Here is a 24,409-nt window from a genome sequence, read left to right on the forward strand (position 1 = left end):
GGGATGGAATGTAACTAAGTATCTTTACTCAAGTACTGTACTTAAGTACAATTTTGAGGTACTTCTACTTTCCATTTTCTGCTACTTTATACTGCCACTCCACTACATTCTGGAGGCAATGGTACTTTTTCCTCACTACATTCATTACATAACTTTAGTTAAATTAATTTATTCTATTCTATCAATATCTCAACTTTACTCAAGTATGACTTCTGGGTACTTTAACAGCAATGCCACTAATAAAGCCATTATTAATGGAGGTACTACTACAGAAAGTAGTTTATCCCTTTGAGAACACACAGACCAATGTGCGCTCCAATGCAAGTACATCAGAGACCTTCTATTCATTTTCTAATTAAACAGCAGTATAGCACTGCTGAAGGCATGATAGCTGAAGAAAATGGTGAATAATGGTGTTCTGCATTCTGCTTTTTTAAAAATTATTTATTATAAAATGGTAGCAGCCTCCTGAATGATTTTGGCCTTGGCCCACATGCAGCTTACTGGCTCCCTGGATCTCCTGCAGCTTATCAGCTTGAGAGGAGTTTAAATGTTTAGAAGGTAAACAAGAATTGAATGCAAACCAAGCGTGATGTGAACATATTCCCCCATATTTATGTCCGTCTCTCTTTCTTCTGCATAAACAAAAAAGGGCTCACACAGCGACATGTTATTAATGCTTTTATGAAAACAGGTATTTTCTCTTGCACACATAATATCAACTGCCATTCATACAACACTGACTACAAGCTTTGAAAACTGCAAAGTCATACTTCACTCACCATTTGTTGCATGCTCCTAAAACCCCATCCTGATCACCCATCCTGTAATTACAGTAATCCGTGTGCAGCACCTTTCATTACTGCGCCAATTTATTTTCAGGGTACCTCCTTATAAGAGCATCACCGGATTCACTGTAGCCTACAGTAATTAGTGGTTGCATTAGTTTGCTCAAATTAGTGTTTAACCACACCTGAAACATCAGGACAAGAATTGGCAACAAGAATAATAATACAAAATGAAAACATCATGTGACTATCTACTGAGGCACATACAACAAGTGACATTTTTAAGAGCATAAGTAAACATCTGTCTGTAAGTTAATACTGTTTATATTTCAAGTTTGTTCGTAAGTTGTGGAAATACTGCATAGTTTTCTCTTTCTCCACAGTGAAGTTAAAAGTGCCAAGTATCTAAAGTATCAGATAAGACTAACTGAAGAAACCTTTCATGTAGTTCAACCTTCTCGAACACAACCAGCGACGACCTCTCAAACACTATTACATCTGTATAACATCATATCACATCCGCTGAAACAATCATTTGTAGAATAATATATTAATGTTTTAATTAAAGTCAGTCATGCTTAGATTCCTACTTGTGAGAGCCTCAGTTAAGTAAGCTTTTTGTCAAACTATCAAAGTTTAAGCCACATAATTAAGTGTAAAAATGCTAAAATACTTATCAAATTAAAAATTATAAAAGGATAAAGTAACACATCTTCACTCTATCTGACATATTAAGAGATAATCTACAAATGAGCGTTAGCAACACTAAAAATGAATTTTGTAACAAGTCCCATATCGGTGTGTTTCATGAATCCCCAGTGCTCTTTTTCCGGAGCACGCAGCACAGACTAGACCAAATACTCCCACAGTGCATCATGGATTCATTATCCAGCCCGGGGCAATTCATTTGCTAAGAGGCAGCGCGCTTCTTCATCTCTGATAAACGACATCCTTCTTCCTGCGTTGGGAAGTGGCTCAGTGTAAATTGGACCACTTGAGGTCTGAACTGTGAGACTGGCTGGCAGCAGCAGTCTTTTCTCTCCTTCTCCTCACATTCAGAGCTTCTTTTCCAAAGCCCCCTTTGTTGTCAGAAAATGCAGCTTTCCGTCCTGCTCAGCTGCACGTCATGCTTTGCCTTTGGCCTTGGCCAAACGCTCGGACACAGTTTTGATGGGAACTCCTCTGCGGGACACTTTGACGTGGATGAAGAGTGTGGCGGGGGACAGGCTGGAACCATCTGCCTTCAATAAATGAACGTGTCGATACCCTGAGAAGAAAGATTACACACATTACAAACAACACAACACAGTGATGACTCTTCTGTAACATTTGCAGAGTAGATCTTTGTGATCACCTGTCCGCAGGCTCGTGAAAGGTACAGTGAACTGCCCCACAAAGTCGTTTTTGGCAGTGTGATCGTGGTCCTCCACTACAAACCGCACCAGGGCCAGATCAGGGACCTGCATCTGGAAGCTCAGAGTGCAGTTCCATTGAGGGTTGAAGCCTGTAGAGGGCGCACGAGAGCTGTAAATACATCATCCAGCACTGAAGCTTAAACAAACTAATCATGGCGCTGGACAAAAAGATGTCAAGTATCTGTGCTGCCTTCTGCATTTACATTATTACAAAACAAGGCTTCTTTTCCATCTATAATAGCTTGAAATAAAATACAGTGTTATCTCTCTGCTTCAAATATTCATACACTTAACGACCGGGGTCGAAGCTTTTTCTGTTAATACTTTGTTAAATCTCAGAATTACCATTGTTGTCGATCCGTTGGGTTTTGTTTCTGGTGTTATCGATAGCCACCCCGTGAATCTCCACCCACACTTGTGGGTCAACGATGGAGCTCGCCTTCTCTGTGTTGATTTTCGGCAGCTGCTGTGCAGATATTATCTGAAGAGCGAAATGTAATCAGTCAATTCTCGCATCAAAGCTTGATGGGAAAATCTATCAAGATCATACTCAAGTCAAATCAACGGGAAGAAAACTTTGGAAGAGCAACAGTGGAGGGACAGACGTGCAATAGATGTATGTACAGACAGAAACAGCCAAAAAATACAGTGGCACAAAAACACAACTTCCTCGGTGGAGGTTATTCAACAGCTGCCCACTCACCCGTATGGTCAGCTGGGTGGGGACGTGACCGGGCCCTCCTCCCGTGATCTCTGGGTTGAAGTTGGATGTGGGGCTGCACAGGAAGCTCGGTTTGAGGACGTATCCACAGCGACCGTTGGGGAGGAAGCGACCCTGGTTCAGGTCCATCTGCTCCCCGGGCGTCTGGAAGTTCAGAGCCACTGCGCAGCACAGAGTGGAGTCAGTAACGCAGCACGTGCCAATGGAAAACATTTCAGCATTTAGTGAATCACATCACTGTGCTGTGGTGTGGTGTAGCAGCAATTTGCAGAAATGAGAGTCAGTGTTACATTTGTTTGGCACTTACTGACCACATAATGCTTTTCAAATGAATTGCCTTGATTTGCTGCAGTCAGAGCAGCATCCTAGCTTCTAGCCTGGAGTACTAACCCATCTGGCAGCCACCGTTCCACATTTCCTGAGGATCATAGTTGGATGATTGGAGGCGCTGGCCGGAGGGGTAGATCCGGCTCAGCTGCCTGCTGTTGTGTCTCACAAACAGCTTTCCTGCAAATGAAAAGATAGAAAAGCACATGCCATGATACACTGGAGGCTGATTATTGTTTTCTGTAGAATCAGCTGCAATGTCACAAAACCTTTCTGACTCTCTCTCCGCCACGTCAAGAATACAATTATTTCCACTGTCGTACCTGTGTCTTTGATGAGCCTGAGAGCCTCGTTTTCAGAGAAGGAGGACATTTCACTCGGTAGTTTTTCAGATACATTTTCAAACCCACGGAAGGGCACGCTTCTGCAGTACACCACCAGGTCTGATAGCTCTGGGCTCAGTTTACAACTGACCTGGGAAGGACGAACGTAAGAGAAAATTGGTAGATTATCGAAAAAGTTCACTTTAATTTGGGCTTCAAGACGACGACTCCTGAACTGACCTTTGCAGGATCCTTCTTGGGCGTGTTCTTATTGCTGTTTGCTAGTTCGTCATCAGAGCTTGAAGAGAAGCTGGCATAGCTGCCATTCTTGCCCAGCTGGCTCAGGTGAGGAGTCTGCTTCTTCCCTTTTACAAGAATACGCCCCTTTAGCTCCTGCAACGAAGGTCATTGGAACAAATGACTTCATTAGAAAACCAGACAGCCAGAGGCGTTCGAAAAGAGGAACCAGCTGTGTGTGCTGTACCTCAGGAGAAGGCAGATCCTTTAGCGGCTGGGCACTGAGGGGCTTGGTGAGCAGTTTGCTGCCCAGGATGGTGCGGAGGTGTTTGGCCATGACAGCCTGCTGCTCCACAGAACAGTGGTTCTCCAAGGACAGGATTAGAGGGTACGGGGACGCCTGCAGGAAGACACACGGGAAAATGTGTACGCCAAGCCATTATAATGCAATTAGATAACATAATAGCAGCGCAGGAGCTAACACAGTGATACTATAGTATGTCCAAAACAAAATACCACAGGGTTGCCTCTGAGCCAAGTATGCAAGATGTGCATCAGGCCGTGAAAGTCAGGAATCTGGATTTGTTTACTGACGACTACTCAATTATTCCATTAGCAGTAACGAGGAGCAGCAGGCATACTATCATAGCTGAGGATTTACACCATCGCCATCGAATCAAGTTCCCTTTTTACCTTGAAGGCGTACTGGCCGATGGTTTCAATGACCTCCTTGAAAGGCACCTTGGAGGTGAGAGTGTGGCCGTGGTAGATGACAGGTTCACCTTTATCTCCATCCCAGCAGTCCAGCTCCACACAGCGACAGCCCTGAATCAGAGCCCTGTCAGTGAAGACACGTACTTAAAGGGTCAGTACTTTCCATTTTCTGTACCTGAAATCTGTACAACATAAGCTAATCTCCAAATTTGACTGTTTTTCCATCATATTTGAGAGAAGGCAGACATCGCTACAGCCGAAAACAATCTAGATGAATGAATAACAATACAGGTAAGAGGAGAAATATTTATTTTTGATTTTGGGGTGAACTGTCCCTTTAGTCTTACACCACAGGACGATCATACAAATTAAGAAACATCTTAACTTCTGTCTGAATACCTGATGTACGGCTCGGTGCTGCTGGCACTGGTAACTTGGTCCTTGGTCAGGTAAGTGTTGTGCGACGAGGAGATGAAGTAGTGAGACAGAGGGCGGCTCATGTCCTGGTAGACTCTGCCGTGGTCAGGGTTCACCACGTCGTTCTCCCGGGACAGCATGTACATGGTGAACCCGTTCTGGGTCATGAACAGGTTCTTCTGAGCTGCAATAAATGGCAAAGTGTTTTCACTGAGGCAGTCGTCTTTGAGTGGGTTTATCAGCAAAGCTGGTGAGAGTTTAATTAATATATTAGGCACTGAGAAAAGAAGACCAGCTGGGACAAGAGACGGATCCGCTAAATCACAGCCTCCTTCGAAGCTAAACAGTCTGGGGGAAAAGGAAATCTTCACTTCTTTTATTAATTATGTTGACATCATTAATTTTAAGCTTTGTTGCGATGTTAACGCTTCACTTGGCAGACAAATAGTGTTGAAATCATTGCTCCCTATTCACTCATGTATTTTGGAAACTTAATAATGTTTTACAGATATTTACTTATATGTACACGATTGGATTTGAGGAAACCATGCTTATTTTTATCATCTTATCTTCATTAAATGGACTTTATGTAACATTTTGTAGCAGTTTACATATAGTCCGCAAAAGCCAATCGGGCTTCAGTGGTAAATCACTATTTTGTCAGTCTGGATGCAGCTTAAAAAGGGACACTCACAGTGTCTACATGAAAATGTTGTGGGTTCTTCCTTTAAAGCCTTAAATGAGTGCCTTCAGGACCTACCCCAGTCATTGAGCTCATAAGTGAGTATGAGGCTCTGAGCGTGATTCAGCGAGGCGTCCTCTCCTTGGTCTCCCAGGAAGTCTCGCAGCTCTGCGGTGGCGAGCACACAACCATTACTGGAATAGTGTCTGAACACGGCATCCAGCTCGGGCCGCCGCAGCAGCTCCCTGCAGAACTCCTCGATCTCTATGTGATCCAGTCGACCATCGCCGGAGCGGTCACACCTCTGAGACACACGGGGGGATCGGGATGGGTTAAAAAACACAAATAATCAAGCGCACGCTGAGAAATATAGACACATATCAAAACAAAAGCATGCTTTTATTTCGGGTGTGCTTCGTATCACCTGCAGGGGAAGCATCTTCATAATAATTCAGCCCAGCTGTGCAAACTTACATTAAAAATATGCTTCTCTGAGGAGGGTCAGGATTGGAAATTGCATCAGGAAGGAGCATAAAACCAACAATTCAGCTGTAATAGAGAGCTGAGGGACAAAGCAGGCAGTAATCCCCCACAATAAAGAAATAACTGGCTCTTGATTTGTTGTGGGAGGGGATAAAGATGTTGTGGAGCTGAGTGGTTGGCTTGCCGCTGGCTTGGTAATTGAACACAGACTCTCGACTGCGCAGCACACTGAGCCCATACAAATATCTACTGACCGTGCTCAGTTTTCCACAGGTGCTTCAAAACTCACATAAAGACGACCCTGACCTTGAATAGAGAGCGGGCGTACTGCTCGCTCAGGTCGATATTGATCATCTGCAGCAGCCGCTTGACCTCGTCGTAGCTCATCTTGCCGTCCTGGTTCTGATCAGCTCTCCTCAGGTAGCCTCGGATCCAAGTTTGCAGGGTTAAGGGCAAAAAAAACAAACTCAAATCTAAAAGCATACATCTTACACTCGACTGCATCATGTGGATACCTTCATCCAGGACAGAGTCTGAGCTCCATTCTGTTTGTGAACCACTTCACTTGGCACCTGTTGTGCACCCTGGCAGGGGGTCCTGTTTTCTGTGGAGCCACACAAGGTTTCTTTATTTTCCCTGTCCTTGCCTGCCTACTCGAGGGGGTTGTTGTTGATCACTTGCCCACAAAGACGCAGAGAGTTACTGGCTGCTGTAATAATTTCTCCTCTTCATAGTAGTTGTGAGGTGATCCTCTCCTACTGTGACTTTAATGTAAAAAATTCACAGTCCTTGTTCGGGGCCCCTCGAGATTCAACCTCTCGCTGTGAAGAATGTGTTGAAGGAGGCATGTGGTTGTTTTTCTTTCCAGGAACAGATGGACTTTTGTGTTTTTGTATATCGTGTTGCTTACAGTATGTTGCATTTAGATAGATGTTTTTTTTTTTTTTTTTACAGTTGCTACCTTGGCCAAGTCTTTCTTGTAAAAGATATTTATGGTAAAATAACAGTACTATAATTATGATTATTATTATTTATAAGACAACGTGGTCTGAGTTTTAGTCTAGCAAATATTTACGCACATACACTCAGTTGCCAGTTTATAAGGTCCACCTGTCTTAAAACTAATGCAGCCTCATACAAAAGTCCAGCAATGAGTCTAAAACTGTTTCAGACAGCTGTTGATTCACTCTTAGGATCATTTTGGAGGATGTAGTTTGTAGTGCTGGTGAACTGTGTTGCATAATAGTGGTGTTTCTATTATTTAGGAACAAGATATTTGTGGACGTCATCTCAGGCTTTGGGAAACACTGATGAAAATACTCCTGTGTTTGCTCGGAGGCGATTTTTTGATCCGGCTCTTGTTTCCATGCAGGTAGAACGCATTAACTGGAGGCTTCTGACCCCTTGGGGGCAAAAAAAAGCATCTGCACAAATAAATGTAATGTATCTGCCTGTATCTGTGTCGATAGCAACAAGACTTATTTTAGTTTGCTGTCACCTGCCTGTAACACAGGAAGCCCACACATACACAGCACAGCCTTTAAGACGAACATCACCTAGGCTACTGAAAGCCTACACAATGACACATGATAAGACACAGTAGATAAAAAAATAAACAAGATAATTACAGTGATGATTATATTTTGGCTAAACTAAAAATATATAAACAGAGAACACTACCTGATGACTACACTCAGCCTCTGGCTATAACAGACTGTAATTAACAGTGATAGTTGGACTATATTTAGACAGAGCTTTTTATCTTGTCATTACTTCTCACCTTAGCTATGCTATGAACATGTGATGGCACATGTGACAGCAGTGCTGCCTCAGCCTCACTATATTTAATTTAGCATCTTGGAAATTGGGCAGGATATTGGTCCAGTTTCTCCTTCTGAGTCATGTTGGCCACGTAGTCCTTCAGAGCCCGGAGGCCCCTCACCCAGCGCTGAGCCTCCACCTCACAGGGGCACAGCAGGTCCAGGCTCTTCCTGGCTCCTCTGAAGACGACCGTGAAGCACTGGTTCTCTTTCACCGACCCGGACAGACGCCTCAGAGCCTCCGACTGGCAGCCTTCACGCACGCATTCCACTTCTGTCACTGCGACTGGGAGGAGAGAAGAAGAGTTCAGACTAAAAATGTTGTTGTGTTGTTGAGTAAACACAGTTTTAGCAGGAGATCACAACACATGGAGGCTAAAGGTCAAACGTAACAGTCTAATGTGTTTTATACTGGCTTCTGTCTCAACGTGGTGGCTGCGTGTTATAATGGTTGAGGGTTGATTTATGGGATATGTAGTAAAATCAAGAAGAAACAGTCCACAGCCATGCTAGCAGCTCTGTGAGGCTGTTAAATCCTAACATTAGCATGCTAATAGCTCTAAATAACGCTAACATGTCGCTGTTAAGCAAGTTTGCCGTGTGAAGTGAACATGTTAGCATGCTAAAGACAAAGTACAGCTGAGGCTAATGGAAATATCTCTAGTGTAGCATGTTGTTTAATGCATAAACCAAAGAAGAGTTTCAACAACTCGTATTATGATTATTATCATTATCAGTAACAAGGAATGAAAATGAAAAAAAAAGGGTTTTCTTGTTGAACAAACGCTCGTCCTGACAGACATGAAACCTGACATGAAATTTGAAATATATATTTTATAACACGAATAAGATAAGCTAGAATCATACGACGACCACTTAAAGAAAACATTCCTCGGCCGACCTCTAATAGAGTAATCTTATGTGATCTGTTTATCTCGTGTTTGCATTTCAACACCCGGAGAGGACAGCCACACACAAACAACGCTCCGGCTACTAGCCGCCCCCTAACACAACAACTTTATTCAGCACAGGAGCTCGTCTATTTCTGCTCCGGGACGCCTTCAGTGTGGCCATCACTCAGTTGGGTAATAAGCAGTGTCTGACAGTGACAATAGCCTCATTCTCTTACTGGAGGTCATAAAGCCTCTGCCATCCACCTCTTCGAAATTACTCCACATTCCTTCTTTGTGGTTTATCCCAGAGACATGGCAAAAGTGACATGCAAGTGTGTGTGTGTGTGTGTGTGTGTGTGTGTGTGTGTGTGTGTGTGTGTGTGTAGAGAGGCACCGCAGAAGTGATACGTGTTGTATTCAATGCTAAGTGCTTTTGAGGCAGAAGACAGAGCGCTGAGCTGCAGGCGTCAGATCACACTGGACCTGGAGAAGCGCCTGGAGCTCGGAAAAGAGGAACCAAGCCAAGCCTCAATCTTGGATTCGCACAAACACACACTTAAACGCACACAGACATGCTCCTCAGTAGGCTGCCGCTGTGGCATTATCAGTATCTGCTCTCACACTGCTTGTTGTCATCGTCGTAAGGAGTGTTACAAGCTGCGACTCCACTCCCAGTCTATTTCTGGCGCCACTGCAGCACAATCGAGACGGCCTTCATCACCACCACCACTCACTGACCCACAAACCTGCCCACCCACCCATCCATCCACGCTGAAAGGCCAGCAGGGGTTAGCATTAAACTGCATACCAACATCAGGACGGAGAGCACAAACAGAGAAGAGGAGGGAGAGACAAAGGTCAAGCAATGAGGGTGAAAATAAAGGAGTGTGACACAGATTGGTCTTGTGCATGTCAGCTGACACTGCTCCACCTCTACTCTAACTCCCCTGCAGTTAATAAATCATTGCAAGGAAATAACAAAGTCTAATCTCGAGTAATTGCTTTTGTTTAAACATGATTTCTGTTTCAATATGGAAAGTGAGGCAGATGAAACAACTCTGCTGAAGTTTGAAGAGCTCATTTTGTAATCTTCTCAGCCAGATATTGTTTTTATGATCAACACAAGATGTACAACAAGATGTAAAGTCCCTGTTTTACTGACTCTTTCCTGTTTTTTTTTTGTTTTTTTTTGAGGCCACCAGTGTAACTCTGAGACGCTGCAAATGGGAGCTGTAACGAGAGTGTCCTACATGCTGACATCTGCAAATTGATTTTTCTGAATAACTTCTTCAAAGACATCACCACGCGTTTGGACACAGCGTCCCAGTACAGTTAACACGGGACAGTTTAAATCAATGTGTGCGTCATGGACACGGTCCAGTTCTGAAGTAAAATTCTGCTTTAGTTCCTCTCTGAGAAGAACCGTTACAGTTTAATTATTTCACCCATGCTTTAAATACTTAAATACTTCTGCAGGCCTGTCCAGAGTCGTGGTTGCTAGTCTTCAAACTTCACCTGCCGGGTTTTTGGCTCAGTTTCCTGTTATCTGCTGTGATCGAAAGAAAACATTAATCTCACGTGTTTTTTGGTTGTTTCGCATCGTCTCTGTTACAGAGGTCGCTGCCGACTCCCACTCTTGGCCTCTTTGAATAAACATAGTATCACCAGATGTATTTTTCCCCTCAGAGGAAACTTCACTCAGGTCACCAGGGTCAGTCCAGCCAAGCTACAAAACGATTCAATTACTTCTGTCTAACTAGCAGATAACTTTTTTTTTAACACTGTTTGAAGCTAGAAAAGTGGCAGGGTCCGCCAAATATAAACAAAGTAAAACAGTATGAAATGTGTTGTCCTTTAAGGTCAGTTTGTTTATTCAGCTTGTTTTTATTTATTTTTGATGTGGTTTGCTCTCCTTGTATCATTATTGTCTTCTTCATGTATCGACTGTTTGCATTTCACTTTGTAAAGTGTCCTTGGGTGACTTGAAAGGCGCTTATAAATAAAATTTATTATTATTATTATTATCATTATCAAAATGATTGTTAAAGATAATAACACAAAAAGGTGCTAGAACTGACCATGGGTCAAAGATAATGCAGTGAAAAAGGCAGAGCACTAAAGACAAAACTAAAACAATTAGTTTAAAGCTTCACTGTGCACGCTGGAAATGGTTAAAGACATCACATTTCTATAAATATACTTCTTGTTGATGTTGTTGAAGAACCTTTGATTGAATTGGCCCCCTGCCCAACTTCTGAAAACAAACCTACGCCCTTAAGATTAAATGTTACATCCTCACAGGGCTAGAGGCCAAAAAATACAGGAAAACCACTTCTGGTGCATTGTGGGAAATGGTGCCATTAGAGCGCTCACACCAGTTTGTGACCCTGTGATCTGGACTTTAATCGACTCTTCACCCCGTCGAGGTAATTGTTTAATAAATCTGTCACATAAAGTACAGTTGATTGCAGAGTCTTCTCACTCACCGAGGATATAAGCTACCCCTTTAATAAGGCGAGGTGGAGGGGAGGGCATTAGATAGAGCCAAGATAAAACAGCTCAACAACTCTGAACAATAAGCTGGCTGACTCACATCCCAGTCTGTGCTGGGCTGCTGGAAGGCCTGCTGGTCTGCGTCTACACGACTCCCCGGTAGATAAGCTTCCCTTCAGGCAAATCGCTTTCCTAATCTGATATTGAGTTTCCTCCTTTTCATCTTCGAAGACCACTTCCTATTCATCAGAGCTCTCACTTTCAGAGCTCCACTTCCTTCCCTAAACCCAAACTTCTCCTCCTGGTCCTTTGCTTCCTCAAATCCTCCCTCCTGATGATTAGTCTGATCAAGCCAGCCCGCACGCACGCCCTCCCTGATCATGAAGCCGAGCTTCAGCGGTACTCACATGTCTGCTGGGCTTTGGCTTTGCGGGAGCTCTTGGTGGACTCGCACCACACGGTGAGTCCGTCCTCCAGCAGCCGCATGTTTCGGCTCTTCTGCCACCTCGACGAGCGAACTTTCACCATGTTGGAGCCCTGCATCATCGTGCGTATGTCCTCGTTGTCCAGCCCTGTAGCACACACACCAAACAGAAAAATGTGATGCAGGTCGGCACTGAGTAACAGGAAGTTGAAGTACATTTTTCCTAAAAAGTCCACGTCAGATACACATATTCATATATGGTTTAGAAACCAGGCTGTCCACATCAGAAAAACAACGATAGAGGTCGAATGTTAAAGCAGATAATTATGAACCATATTTACGTTTGTTGCTGGACAGCGACCTCTAGTGGCCACACTAGATAATAACGACATCAAAGGAGGAAGTCAGGCAAACAAGTATGTGTAATCATCCCCATCATATCATTTGTTCAAGTGTAATGCCAAGAAATGTCTTGATCACACCCAAAAATGTGAACACCGATGCTATTTTTATTCATATGTATCATCCGATGATGGATTTCGCTCTTTCATGACATTTAACTGTGTTATACATGTTTTTATCACAATGTAGTATGTTTCTTTTAATCTGTTTTATTATTTTTATTTATTCTAGGAAGCCGCACATAATGTAGGTACATTCGTAACCTAAGTTATATAAGTAATGTAGATTTTTTCGGTATGTTTCTCTGAAAGCAGACTGAGGTCAATGAACTGACTGTTGTCAACACTTCTCTGCTTATACCTTCAACCAAAGCTTGTGTTTTATATACAAACTTTGGACGAAATGCCCAGAAGTTGATACTGGTTATAGGTGTCAGTGTCAAGGCTGTCTTTAAAAATGTCTTTAAAAGATGTTTCTCTGTGTGTTTTTTTCCAGTTTAGACTTTCCTCTAAGAATTAACAACATACTTAAAGTCAGAATAAATCTGCGAGAAATCGAATGCAGAGAAAATGAATCGGCCGTGATAATTTATAGATTTATTCCTCTCTGGGGGCAGCAGCAGGCCAACGGACGGCAGAGAAGCAGTTACAGTATGGAAAGTTTCAGAGCGTTCTGCCCGGCTGTGGAAATATAATCAAGAAGCTAAAACAAATGCAGAGCCAGGGAACAGATTTACTATTTGTTCTGAGCACTGAAAGGATCTGGGAGTGTTTAAGGAGACAATGAAAGATGAAAGAGAGGAGGCCTGTGGGATCTATAGACAATGTGAACACACAATAAAGCTTTAAGTCGACTTCAGGTAAAGTCCGGTTATGTAATATCACTGAAACACAGAAGAAAACAAGTCACTGGTTTGGTTTTGGGATTTATTGTATATCTAAATGTTGGCACACAAAATAATGCTTTTACTGGAGCTGAAGTACAACTTGTTTGTTAGATTTTGGCATTTTGAAGATGAAATTTGTATTTTATGGAAAAATACAGATACAATACAAAAGTGTTAGTTGTAGCTCTAGTTTAAAGCGCAGGCTGATTTTGGACTGAAGTTAAAAGGAGAGAGTTTAAACAGTGGTTTCCTCGCTCTCGCTCCAAAAGTTCAGACTCAGAGGACTCAGGCTGCGATCCAAAACTCTGACGTGGACATTTTTGCATGAGTCAAATGTAAAATGATGTAAGATTTACTCACCAAATTTACTAAAATATATCGGTCAGTTTGTTTTTGTGGGGGCAGCCTTGACATTATTTGATACAGCATACTCTAATATACAGCGCTGTAACAGCGTGATCTTGTGAATACACAATATATACTACATTTTATATGTGCAGGAAGACTTTTATGATTAACTGATTTAAGATTGATTGTTTCAATAAAATAAGATGTGATCTGTGATGCCATAAAAACATCTGATTCCTAACAAAATGTGAGGTTAAAGGGATTCCAGTATGTTTTAATGCAATTTCAGTTTTTATTTTAAAGTTTTAAGAATATTTGACCAATAATTTAAATACATTTTCTTCTTTTTTTACTTAAAAAAACAACCTTCAGATTGCAGACTTGTTTTTACGCGATGAAAATCTAAAACATTTGGGCGTAAAGTTACAAATAATGTATACAGGGAATTTCACAGTCATTCATTGTTGAGTTACGTAGCATTTCACTGTAATTTCAGGGGAACTGCTTGGCAACTTTTGCTGCCAGACATCTGACTTTGTTTTTTAACAGTATAGAGGTGCCAAGAAATCTGTGGAAACAGTGAGTGAGGACGACATGTAAAGGCCAAATTTCCCCCCAGAAACAAGAGATGAATGTTTTCAGATAAGTGATGTAAAAATAATGAGACGTTCGGGGTCAAAACTGGTTTGAAGGAGCTGCATGATGCAAATATGTATTTAGCAAAATAGGTGTTAAAAAAAATGTGCAACGCAAAACAAATCACAGGTTTAGTTAAGAATCTGGTGACAGAAATAACTTCTTTATGACAAAATAATGCAGCCACAGCTTTACAGTGAAGTGAAGGACGTTCAGCTGCGCCTCATTGCTTCTGTTGGTGGATGAATGGGATCTCTCACAGAGCTCGTTTCTCTTCCAGGGCTGTTCAAGGGAGAAGTCTAAACAAACTCTCTCTCTTGTCACATTATTCTTCATGGCTTAGCCTCTTCTGCTCACCCCTGAAGATTTGTCCCGACCCAGTTGGCATTCTCTCTTTTCTCTTTGCTTTAAATCGTCATACTGTCGGTGCCAAATGGCTGAAGTTCCTCAAAGGGCCCCCCAAGCTACAGCACAACAGAAACTGCTCCCCCCCCCCTCCTCTCTCCTGACTCGAAGCAAACTGGAGCCGTGGATTCCTCCCCATCATGGTCAAACACAAAGAAATCCCCCTACCAACCCTCCATACACAACAAGCCTGTTAGTCCAAGCTGTTACCACATGCAAGGCATTCCCACAAGCAGAGCACATGGACCTGATTAAGTGCAGGTCATTGACCACGATAAGCTGCCCAAACAGCCATTAACTGCCTCTGTCTCAACCCACCGCTTCACCTTTTATTACTGCTTCTCCAGCTTGAGCAACGTCGCTTCCCTACCTGCCTGGTTTTTAATATCTAACCACAACCGGACAAGTGCGCACAAGTCTGCAACTGTGGTGCAGCCAACACTACACACTCCTGAAAGCCTATTCATGAGGGTTTTATATATCGAGGGATGGGCATGATTCTTCAAGCTGGAGCGCTGAATCGTGTTTTGTTGTCATGGCCTCCTGCTGAAAATCTGGTTGACATTTACATGGTCACAGCCCTGCATGCTAGGCTAGCAACCATGGTGATGTGATCTAAAGCAAGAATGTCAACACTGCACAGGAGTGTAACCTAGAAATGCAGCGATGTTGGAGAGGAAAGAAAGTACGAAACAACAAGAAGAGTATACAATCTTTGCAAAGCTACGCAGTGATTTGAGCTCACGATGGCAACGGTATAATGTTTACCAATGTTTTCCATCTTAGATTAGCACAACAGCGTGCTAACATTAGCACTAAACACAGCTGAGGTTGACTGGATTGTCATTAGTTGTGCAGGTATTTGCCAAATTAAGATAAAACGTTAGCCTCAACGCTAACCGTGTCTTTATACAGTGGTGTTTTGAGCTAAATGCTAACATCACCATGCTAACACACTCAAGATGGCAACAGTTTATCATGTTTACCATGTTAGATTAGCACAACAGCGTGCTAATATTATGTCACTCAGCAGCTAAGTTGCATTGTGGGTAATGAAAAAAAAGGTGATATCTCTGGATCTGCTGTAACGATTTTAATCATTTGTTTTTTAACGGTTCACAACAATGTTTTCAGAGCACATTACCCACAATGCAACTGAATGACATCCTTTAAGGAAATTCATCAGATTACAAGCAGCTTCCTCTGGCGCCACAAAAGACTTCATACTACTCTGTTCACATTTGTAGTAGTCGTCCCCAAGACCTGAGAACAAAGAGTTACCCTTTAATGACAATCCATCAAATGCTTGTTGAGACAGAGGAGTCAAAGGTCGTTCGGATTCATTGCTGTTGAATTTGGAGCTGAACGAAAAGTCAGGTAGTCGTCAACATTTCAAGGATTCTTCATCAAGGGACCATGAACGTTTGGATACAATTTCATGGTAATCCATCCAATAGTTGTTGGGATATGTCACTATGGACCAGAGCGGTGAAAGTGCATCTCTAAAAATCTGTAAAACTGTTAAATAGCTGCCTCTTGTATAAACAACTGCTGGATCAGCAGCGAGATGACAATAAACATACAAATGAATCCCATATGGAATATTTTCCCGCAGGGTGTATAGGCGCTGTGAGCAGCGGGGGGGCCTCCTAAACTTGAAGGAGGAGCTGAAGGAAAACAACCACATCAGCTGGTCAGTAATAGATTGTGTCTGCATGAGTCGTCTTCACTCAGGCCCACATACCAGCTCCTCCTGGGACCCGGTTCACGTTTCTCTCAGCATAACAACTGTCTCGAGCGTCGGCTAGCCAGGATTGTACACTCGCACAAAGATAGACGAGTCGGGGTGTTGCCGATGTGATATGGGTGGAGGGTCAATTCAATTTTCTCAATTCTGTCCCCGCAAGACGGGTCAGGCATCTCGTCATGCAAGGTCCAGTCTTTAATGAAAATTAAAAGATGAGCTAAGGAAAGACTGATGATTGGTATTTTGAAATGCAGAATTACTGCCGATGGTTTCTTTTTGGACGGCACACAGTCGAACATGAAAGCAAAGCATCCTCTTTGTATTGAGCTGAAAACACACAGCAGTCTATTCTCATATTCTCTTTGTCTTTCATAACGAGGGGTACATCAGTCATCGCCTCATTAATAAACACGAGATGACCACACGGTGAGGAGTCTGTGAACACAGTGTGGGAGTGATGTATGTGATCCTAACATGCACAGTATGCACGACGAACAGAGATACGAGCTCTGTTATCTGGAGGCCAAAGATCATTTGGGAATCCTACTGCGGCTACCGAGGTCGACAGGTTTTAAAGATATTCAGGAGACAAACAGAGCCGGTCCTGTGTGACGATTCACATATTCTGGTGCAAAGATGATCAAAAATTGGAACGGTAGTTTAATTTTGGTGTGTTAAAGTTGTTAACGTCTAAAAAAGCATGAAGCAGACGACAGAGTTATAATCACACGCCAAATGTTTTGTCAATGATTCATGAATGCAGTCATGAAGGTCCATAAATCTGATCTGACCTTGCCTGTGATCCTCTGTGCTTTGGATCCCACAGATCCACTGCAGTATTTTTAAAATTATATTAATAATAACTGCAAAAGCTTAATGTTTTCTTTTATTCAGACCACGTTAAACCTAAATGTGTAGACAAATAAAACCCTGAGTGCAATCATTTGCTTTTGTTGACCCCCAACTTGCTGGAAACATGATCAGATTTACAATATTTACAAAAAACCAGTGAAGCTGATGAGGTTAAACACTTAATATATAGTCTTTGTACTGTTTGTAATTAAGTATATGTAAAAAGGGAGACGCAAATGAGATGAGCTCCTTTGGAAACAGGGTATTTGAGTGGTGACCCTTCTCTTCGCCACAAGCTCCTGCACAGGCTGCATGTTTGATAATGATGACCAGCGGTGTCACTTTATGTTGAATCGTGATGGGGGCTCAGGTGAAAGCACATTTTTAAATGGTATTGATTATATGCCACTTTCAGCAAAGTAACGTCTTTAGCAAGCGGCGCTGTTCTGTAACTCACAATCATATTATGTAACATAAAATCATCAGCCGGCCATCAGTCCGTCTACTGCAGCCACTTTCAGCTGCAGGTGCTGACTGAGAGCAAAGCGTTTCTCATTTGTTAGTGAACATTTCTCGGTGCGAGCTATTTTTCAGACGAGCACTTTGTGAAGTGATGGAAAGCACCCGGTACGTTATGTTTACACCGATCAGCAGGTGAAAATGGATTGTATTTACCGTGCGGTCTCTGAAATCCCAACAAGTAATGCATCACTGGATAAAGTTCTCAAACATCACATCACCTCACACCTTTGTTTATAAACAGCTTTACGGGAAATCTGTGGGACTTCTGTGTCGTGCTTGAAGCCGGGCGTTAGTTTATGTTAGCGGACTCCATTTCTAAACTAACGTTAGCTACTGTTGCTCTGCTGCAGCATTAAACCACTTCAATAACTCATCCTCGGGCTTGTATCGACTGAGAGAGACGAGGGAGCTGTGTTGTGAGCTCAGTGTTGTCTGAATATAGTTGTATTCATGACAAAACACCCAAAAAAATCCATCCATTCATTCTCAAGGTATTCTTCACCAAGACAGCTGATGCTGACTGTCTGCACAGCAAATACACCCCCATAGGTGCAACCTGTGAACTCATACCTCTAGTCGAAACCCATAAAGTCGAACCACGGACTTTGTTTGTGTAAGCGCTGAGCGTACGCAGGAAAATCTGTTTGGTCTCACTCAAAGCTAATCGCTGTCTCTCAGCGTCACAGAGCTCTAGAGTTAACAACACCGACGACAAGCTCGGAGTCTCTCTGAAATCAAACCCACTAACCAAGCCCCTCTGGGAACGAGTGTGGAGGTGAATATATTTATCCATATGTGCACCTGTCTGATTCAAACATAGATTATCTCAAAACAAACAAATCTCGGGCTCACAGGCCTTATCTGCAGGAAAGGGCTTACAGTGATCGAGCAAACAAGCCGTCCTAGCGACACCACATGACGCTCTCAACTCGCTGGAAATGACAGAACTATGTGCTGTCTGGCCTTTGATGCGAGTCAGGATTAAAGAGCATTTAGGACACGGCGGGTTGAAGGCCACCTGACTGATTTATGACGACACATGGTGGCGAGGGGTCGGGGTGGAGGGGCTAGGGTGACCTAACTGGCTCATTAGTCGGTATTAGCGGAACACTCAAATATAGCATTAGTTGCGTCTAACATTTTCAGGCACAGAGATACGGTTTCACAACTCAAACATCAGTAATGCTTCAACAAGTGTCCGCATAGTGTCAGAGTTTCGACATAGTGTCAAAGATCCCTGAACACTCACTCACTGCTCCAAAAACATGACAAAACATGAGTTCAGTGTTCGAGAATTAAATGTTTGCAGGAGGATTTTATTTGACCGAATGCCAAAATAAACTCCTCCTCCTACATTGTTAGAAGGAGTGTTGCAAAAACTACCCAAACGTCATGCCTGAATAACACTGACGATATTGTGTTGAAATATTACTTTGGTGAAAGTGGAATCTATCTGAAAGTAAATGCATCAAAAGTAATTTGAACTTAATTATCAAAAATACAAGTAGAAGGATCCAGATTAACTTTTCCCTCTGGGCGCACTGGTACGCCTAACTTTATCATTTAGGTGCACCAGCACATAATTTAGGGGCAAAAAGGCCAAAACTTGATTAAAAGCAAAGATATCCTTGGTAAAAGTCCCTGACAGGAAAAGTAGCTGAGTAAAAGTCTTAAAGTATCTGATATTAAATGCACTCAAGTATCAGAAGTAGTAGTAAGTACAAGGCTCCAGGCTAACTTCTCACACTTGTCGCACCGGTGTGCCTAACGTTTTCGTAGGTTCGTTCAGAGCACCAGCACATAATTTAGTCGCAGCCAATAATAAGTTTTCATTTAATTTCTTAACACATTATGTTAATAATTGTTAACAGAAATAAAGAAGCAAATACATGTTACGCTTCATTTAAATCACGGCACGCGTAACAAGATATTGCGATAACTTCAATTGTTTAAAAATGAATCTGCCAATGAAAATGTTTAGTCTCACATGACAGATTTTTGGATGCATGTGTGACTAAAATAGTGACACCCTGGAGCCCTGAAGTAAAAAAAAAAGACTTCTGTGCAGATTATCGGCCTGGCCAGTTATTGGATCTGATATTTAGCATTTCTCTGATTATCTGAATCATTTAAAAATCTGATTGCCGATAAAATTCACTAATGGTTCTGATGCAGCGTGAAAACTGCAAAGAAACTACTAACTAAAGTATCAAAGGGTCCTTTTCGACTCCAGCTGTCATGCTGCTGACCTGACTTGACTTAAAGCTGCCACATATAATGAACAAATCAGTGAATTTCACAGCAGATCATTGGCTGCGAGCATATTTTACATTTGCGTGGCATAAATAGGTCGCGCAGCATGAATGGTGGTGTCTTTTCAGGGATGCTGACAGGTGCTCTGTCGCTGCTCAGCAGGTGTCTATTTTGGGGCGAGGTGTGACAGTGAACTAACTCAGAGGGCGTGTGGAGTGTCGGGCTGAGAGGGAGTGGGCCGGGATGGACGTGGTGAGGAGCCTGAATCACAGCAGTGGGTTATCGTGAGCAGTTCAGCTCTTCATAAACACATGATCTCTTCAGCTAACACCCACACACCCACACACACTGACACTGACACACACACACACACACACACACACACACACACACACACACACACACACACACACACGCAGTCCATTACAGCTGTGTTTGATGTGTCAGTGAGCTGTCATTAACTCTGTCATTCTCAATAAAAGCTGTCTTACTCTGTTTTCTCTAATTAAATGACAAGAACCAGGACACAAGCACATAACCAGCCAGACCAAATATTGTGCTGGATGTTCATTAACTACCAGTGATTGAGTTTATTGACTTGAAGTAACTTGTACTTAAGTACTTTTACAGTTTCTGCTACTTCACACGTCCACTCGACTGCATGTTGAGGAGAATATTCTACATTTACACCACGACATTTGTTAATGACAACTTCACTTACTAGCAGTGTTGTACAAAGTACTCAAAAGTCATACTGTAGTGAAAGTAATCCTATTAAAATATTACTTTACCCAAATATAATGCTTAAAGTTCATTCACTAGCAGTGATTTAAATGTACTTTAGTCTCAGAAGTACAAGTACAACATAATTAAACGTGTATTTACATATATTTTGTACACTATGATCTACAATATTCAACATTTTGCTGATGCAGCAAGTAATCTGCAATGTAACGAATGCAATGAATAAATGCAGTGAAGTAAAAATAGTAAAAAGTAGTGGAGTGCAGGTATAAAGTAGCAGAAAAATGGAAATGCTCAAGTACCTCGAAATTGTACTTAGGTACAGTACCTGAGTAAATGTACTTAATTACATTCAATCACTGGTTACGTCACAGACTCCACAGTAAGTGCCCCAGTTTTAAATGTATTTATTTAACTGGATATCGAAGCTTTGTAGACAGTTTATACTGAACATACATGTTTACAAAATAATTTCATTGTTTATACTCGAGTACATTTATTGCCAGAAAATTACTTTTGAAACTTAAAGTACTCTTTTAATAATATTAGTAATATTACATGATATGTTTACTTTTACTCAAGTACTTTCCCCAGCACTGTTCACCGGTAAGTCAGTCAGTAATCAGGACGAATGTAACTAATCCTCTCATCTTTTTTTAGAAGGATACAAACATCACATTCCTGCTGCATAAATAAATATGATAGTCAGGGTGTTGACAACACAACATATGTTTTTAAAAGTCATGATTGAGCCTCTTTATCACTTCTGCAACAAAAGATATCAGCACACCTCCTGCAGAAACACGTCAGGAATGACTCTGACACGTTCATAGAGAAAAACAAGTGACCACTCGTGATTTCCCCACGATGAAGCGACACAGACACATATCTCAGTCCTCACGCTGATGTGAAAAGTTTGGATAGTTTCCTCACCGAGTCTCCTGCCGGGCTCCATCGCCTTCTCTGCCACTTTCCTCCACTCCTCGGTGGGACCGGTGGCCGCTGACTTCCCGCTTCCTAACATGATCACAACTGCAGCGACAATGACTGCAGGCTAAACGCTCTGGACTCTGGGTAATGCTAAAGTCTGGGGGTGCAGGTGTCTTGCAGATTTCGTGCTGCCCCAGAAATCCCCCTCGAGCAGAGAGAGAGCGAGAGAGAGAGAGAGCCGAGCGCAACAGTTATTCCTTTCCCACATGTAGACGAGTCCCTCCCCGGCGCTGCGCTCCCCTCCTCTCTCCATGCCTGTGCGTAATATGACTCCAAACAAGGCGCGCACTTTACGCACCTCCACCTCCTCCTCCTGCCCCAAGCAACACGGAGCAACATGAACCAGGGATGGTCCTTGAAACTTTTTAAAGCTCTGTGAGCACATAATGATCTTTGATATATACAAAATTATTATTGGATTATGTCATGCTTCCTTTTAATAAAGCTTTAATGTTTTTTTTTTTAATAATTATTTTTATGTCTCTGCTCTCCAACATGATAAAACAAATATCCAGAAAGTCCAGAGGAGGGTTCAGGTCCAAGTTAGCACAAGAAAAGACCACACAATGGCTGCTTAATGTTTAATATTCCTCTTTGTTAAGATAAATCCACATATAAAGTGTTTTCCTAACTGTCCAAACTTAAATGAAAGGACAGTTTCCAACATTTGGGCTTTGGATACTCTCTTTAAAGGGGAAACAACTTGTATTTAATGTAAAACATGTATTTACATGTGTATAGATGGTTGTCTGAGTATTGATAACCACTATTTTGTCACATTTTGTATGCCACACCTGGAGTCCTCTCACCAGGTGAGTTTCATGAGGACTACACGTGTCCTTTAAAAGTTATAGGGCAAGTTTTGTGAAATCTGGAGGGGGGAAAGGACAAATTATAATATCATGAAAAATGTTTTCTCTCAGGGGAAAAAGACACAAAAATATTCCCTACACCAATCTGTTGGAGTGCAGCGCCCCCTGTTGGTCGTGAGCACGAGCTGCAGACATCTCAACAACAACAATCAATCCTGTTCAAGTCAAATTCATCCACTACGACCAGATGTATATGATGTGGAGCTGGATGGTGTGTTATGAAAGAGAAAAGCTAGATCGGTGTTGGTGGGTGGATGGAGAGATGAGCCACGGCAGCAGAACACTGGCTGGAAACCTCATTAAATCTTTTGTAATGGAGTTATAACAGAGAGCAGGGGGGGGGGACAGCTGGGCGGTCTGGAGCTGGTGCTGTCAGGAAGAGCATAAAATGTGATCTTCCCTGATCCACAGCCATCCAGGAGCTCACATAAACAAGCAGGGTGGGTGGAAGGCACTTAAAGTGATATGTTTCCTTCAATCATTCGGTCATTTCATGCAGCTGATGTCATACTCCTCAAAAAAAAAACTGGACTTGGCTTCATAAAAATCTAAAAAAGAAGACAGCCCTCCTGTGCAGAGATGGTCAAATGCACCCCTCCAAGACCATGCCTATAACAATTTCTATCTTTCATCTTCTCTCAATTGCAGCCACAACCATGTTAGACAGGGTGAGAGATTAAGTCATGCCTACTAATCCTCACAAGCTGTGATCTATGCAGGAGGAGCAGCTCTGGTTGTGTAGCAGCACCGCTCCTTAATTTGAGAATATGGGCACCCTTTGGTATGATTTCTCAATCTCTCTCCCCCCCCCCGGTCATTAGGTTTCACATTAACTGGAACATATCACCTCTTCCTAACTGGATTCCCAGCTCAGCTCTTTTTGCCAGTGCTGAAACTCTGCCTTGCTTCTATTAGTAGAAACAGTAGGCCTGTGTTGTTTGTGGCCATTGGATTCAGCCAGTCTTTCCAGGCAGCCTGAGGAGAGACCAGCCACCCACCATAAGAGGCCACAGACTGGAGAACCTATTTCTTCCATAAGTGGAAGTAAAATGCTTTGTGCAAAAACCAGAAACTGTATGTTTGTGGTGATTAACAGTTTAACATGAAGTGTTGACTGAACAGTGGGATGTTTAGTGCTCAGACACTCCTACAAAATACTATTTGAATGTAAGGATGTGCAATAGAAGAGGACAATATATTAAGATACACCCAATAATAAGGTTGCCATATTATTAATTTTATCAAACAATAATTCAGCTGTTTATTTTACACTAGTTTTAAAGAAAAGTTATGGACGATGTATACGCAGACTGTTAGTTTAGCGTGTGAAAGACAACTACAGCTTGCTAACCATCTGTAAAATAAAGGAGAGCTTCAGTGCTGCCTTGCAAGAACAGGGGCCCGTCTACTTCCTGAAACTAAAATAGTTCATCGAGGGTTCCATGTCGCGATTTACTACAAACAAGGGTTGTTTTTCTAGCAGTCTGGGTATTTTTACAAGTTGTGGTCCGTGTGGTTCTGACAGAAAGACATCATGTATATGTTGAAATGAATCGTAAATCTTTAGTGGGGAAGCACTCACGGGAAACATTACATTCCAGCAATTACGCGGACCCTGTATCAACACACTGGCCTAGTTAGCAGATGGCTACCGTTGGAAATGCCTCGATAGTGTGTCGTATTTTTTATTTATATGACTGCGTGTTCGTTGACGCTGTATCGACAAATGTCTAGAAAACAAGGAGACATGTTTGTTTAAATATAATCAACTGCCTATGGTCTAAGTGTTAAGCTAGTTAGCCTTAGCGCTAGCTAGCCTAGCTTGAAACACAGTATGGCGTTGTTGAGTAATACTGGCCACGCGTAGATACCATTTCCTTTTAAATTTCCACGTATTCAATCATAGCGTTTATTTTGATAATAGTGCGTATAGATACACACTTTATAGATTTATGCTGTGTTTAGTTTGTGACCGACACCACGTAGCGTCCATCTGCTAACTAACGTTAACGGTT

At 42.3% G+C, this 24,409-nt stretch overlaps 1 protein-coding gene across 1 annotated transcript; it reads right to left on the reverse strand.

Moving 5' to 3' along the window:
* Positions 1-668: 668 nt before the first annotated feature.
* plcd3a (phospholipase C, delta 3a) lies at positions 669-21,694 on the reverse strand. The gene is made up of 15 exons (XM_084372365.1): positions 21,466-21,694; positions 11,721-11,885; positions 7,985-8,213; positions 6,414-6,543; positions 5,703-5,928; positions 4,925-5,126; positions 4,505-4,649; positions 4,059-4,211; positions 3,815-3,967; positions 3,575-3,725; positions 3,315-3,431; positions 2,907-3,085; positions 2,549-2,684; positions 2,143-2,292; positions 669-2,055 (listed from the first exon to the last, which is right to left on the reverse strand). The coding sequence occupies exons 1-15, from the start codon at positions 21,554-21,556 to the stop codon at positions 1,913-1,915; spliced, it is 2,370 nt and encodes a 789-aa protein (XP_084228491.1). The 5' UTR covers positions 21,557-21,694; the 3' UTR covers positions 669-1,912.
* Between the last annotated feature and the right edge of the window lie 2,715 nt (positions 21,695-24,409).

This window comes from Pagrus pagrus (genome assembly GCF_965226575.1).
Source record: "Pagrus pagrus genome assembly, chromosome: 13".
Classification (NCBI taxonomy): domain Eukaryota; kingdom Metazoa; phylum Chordata; class Actinopteri; order Spariformes; family Sparidae; genus Pagrus; species Pagrus pagrus.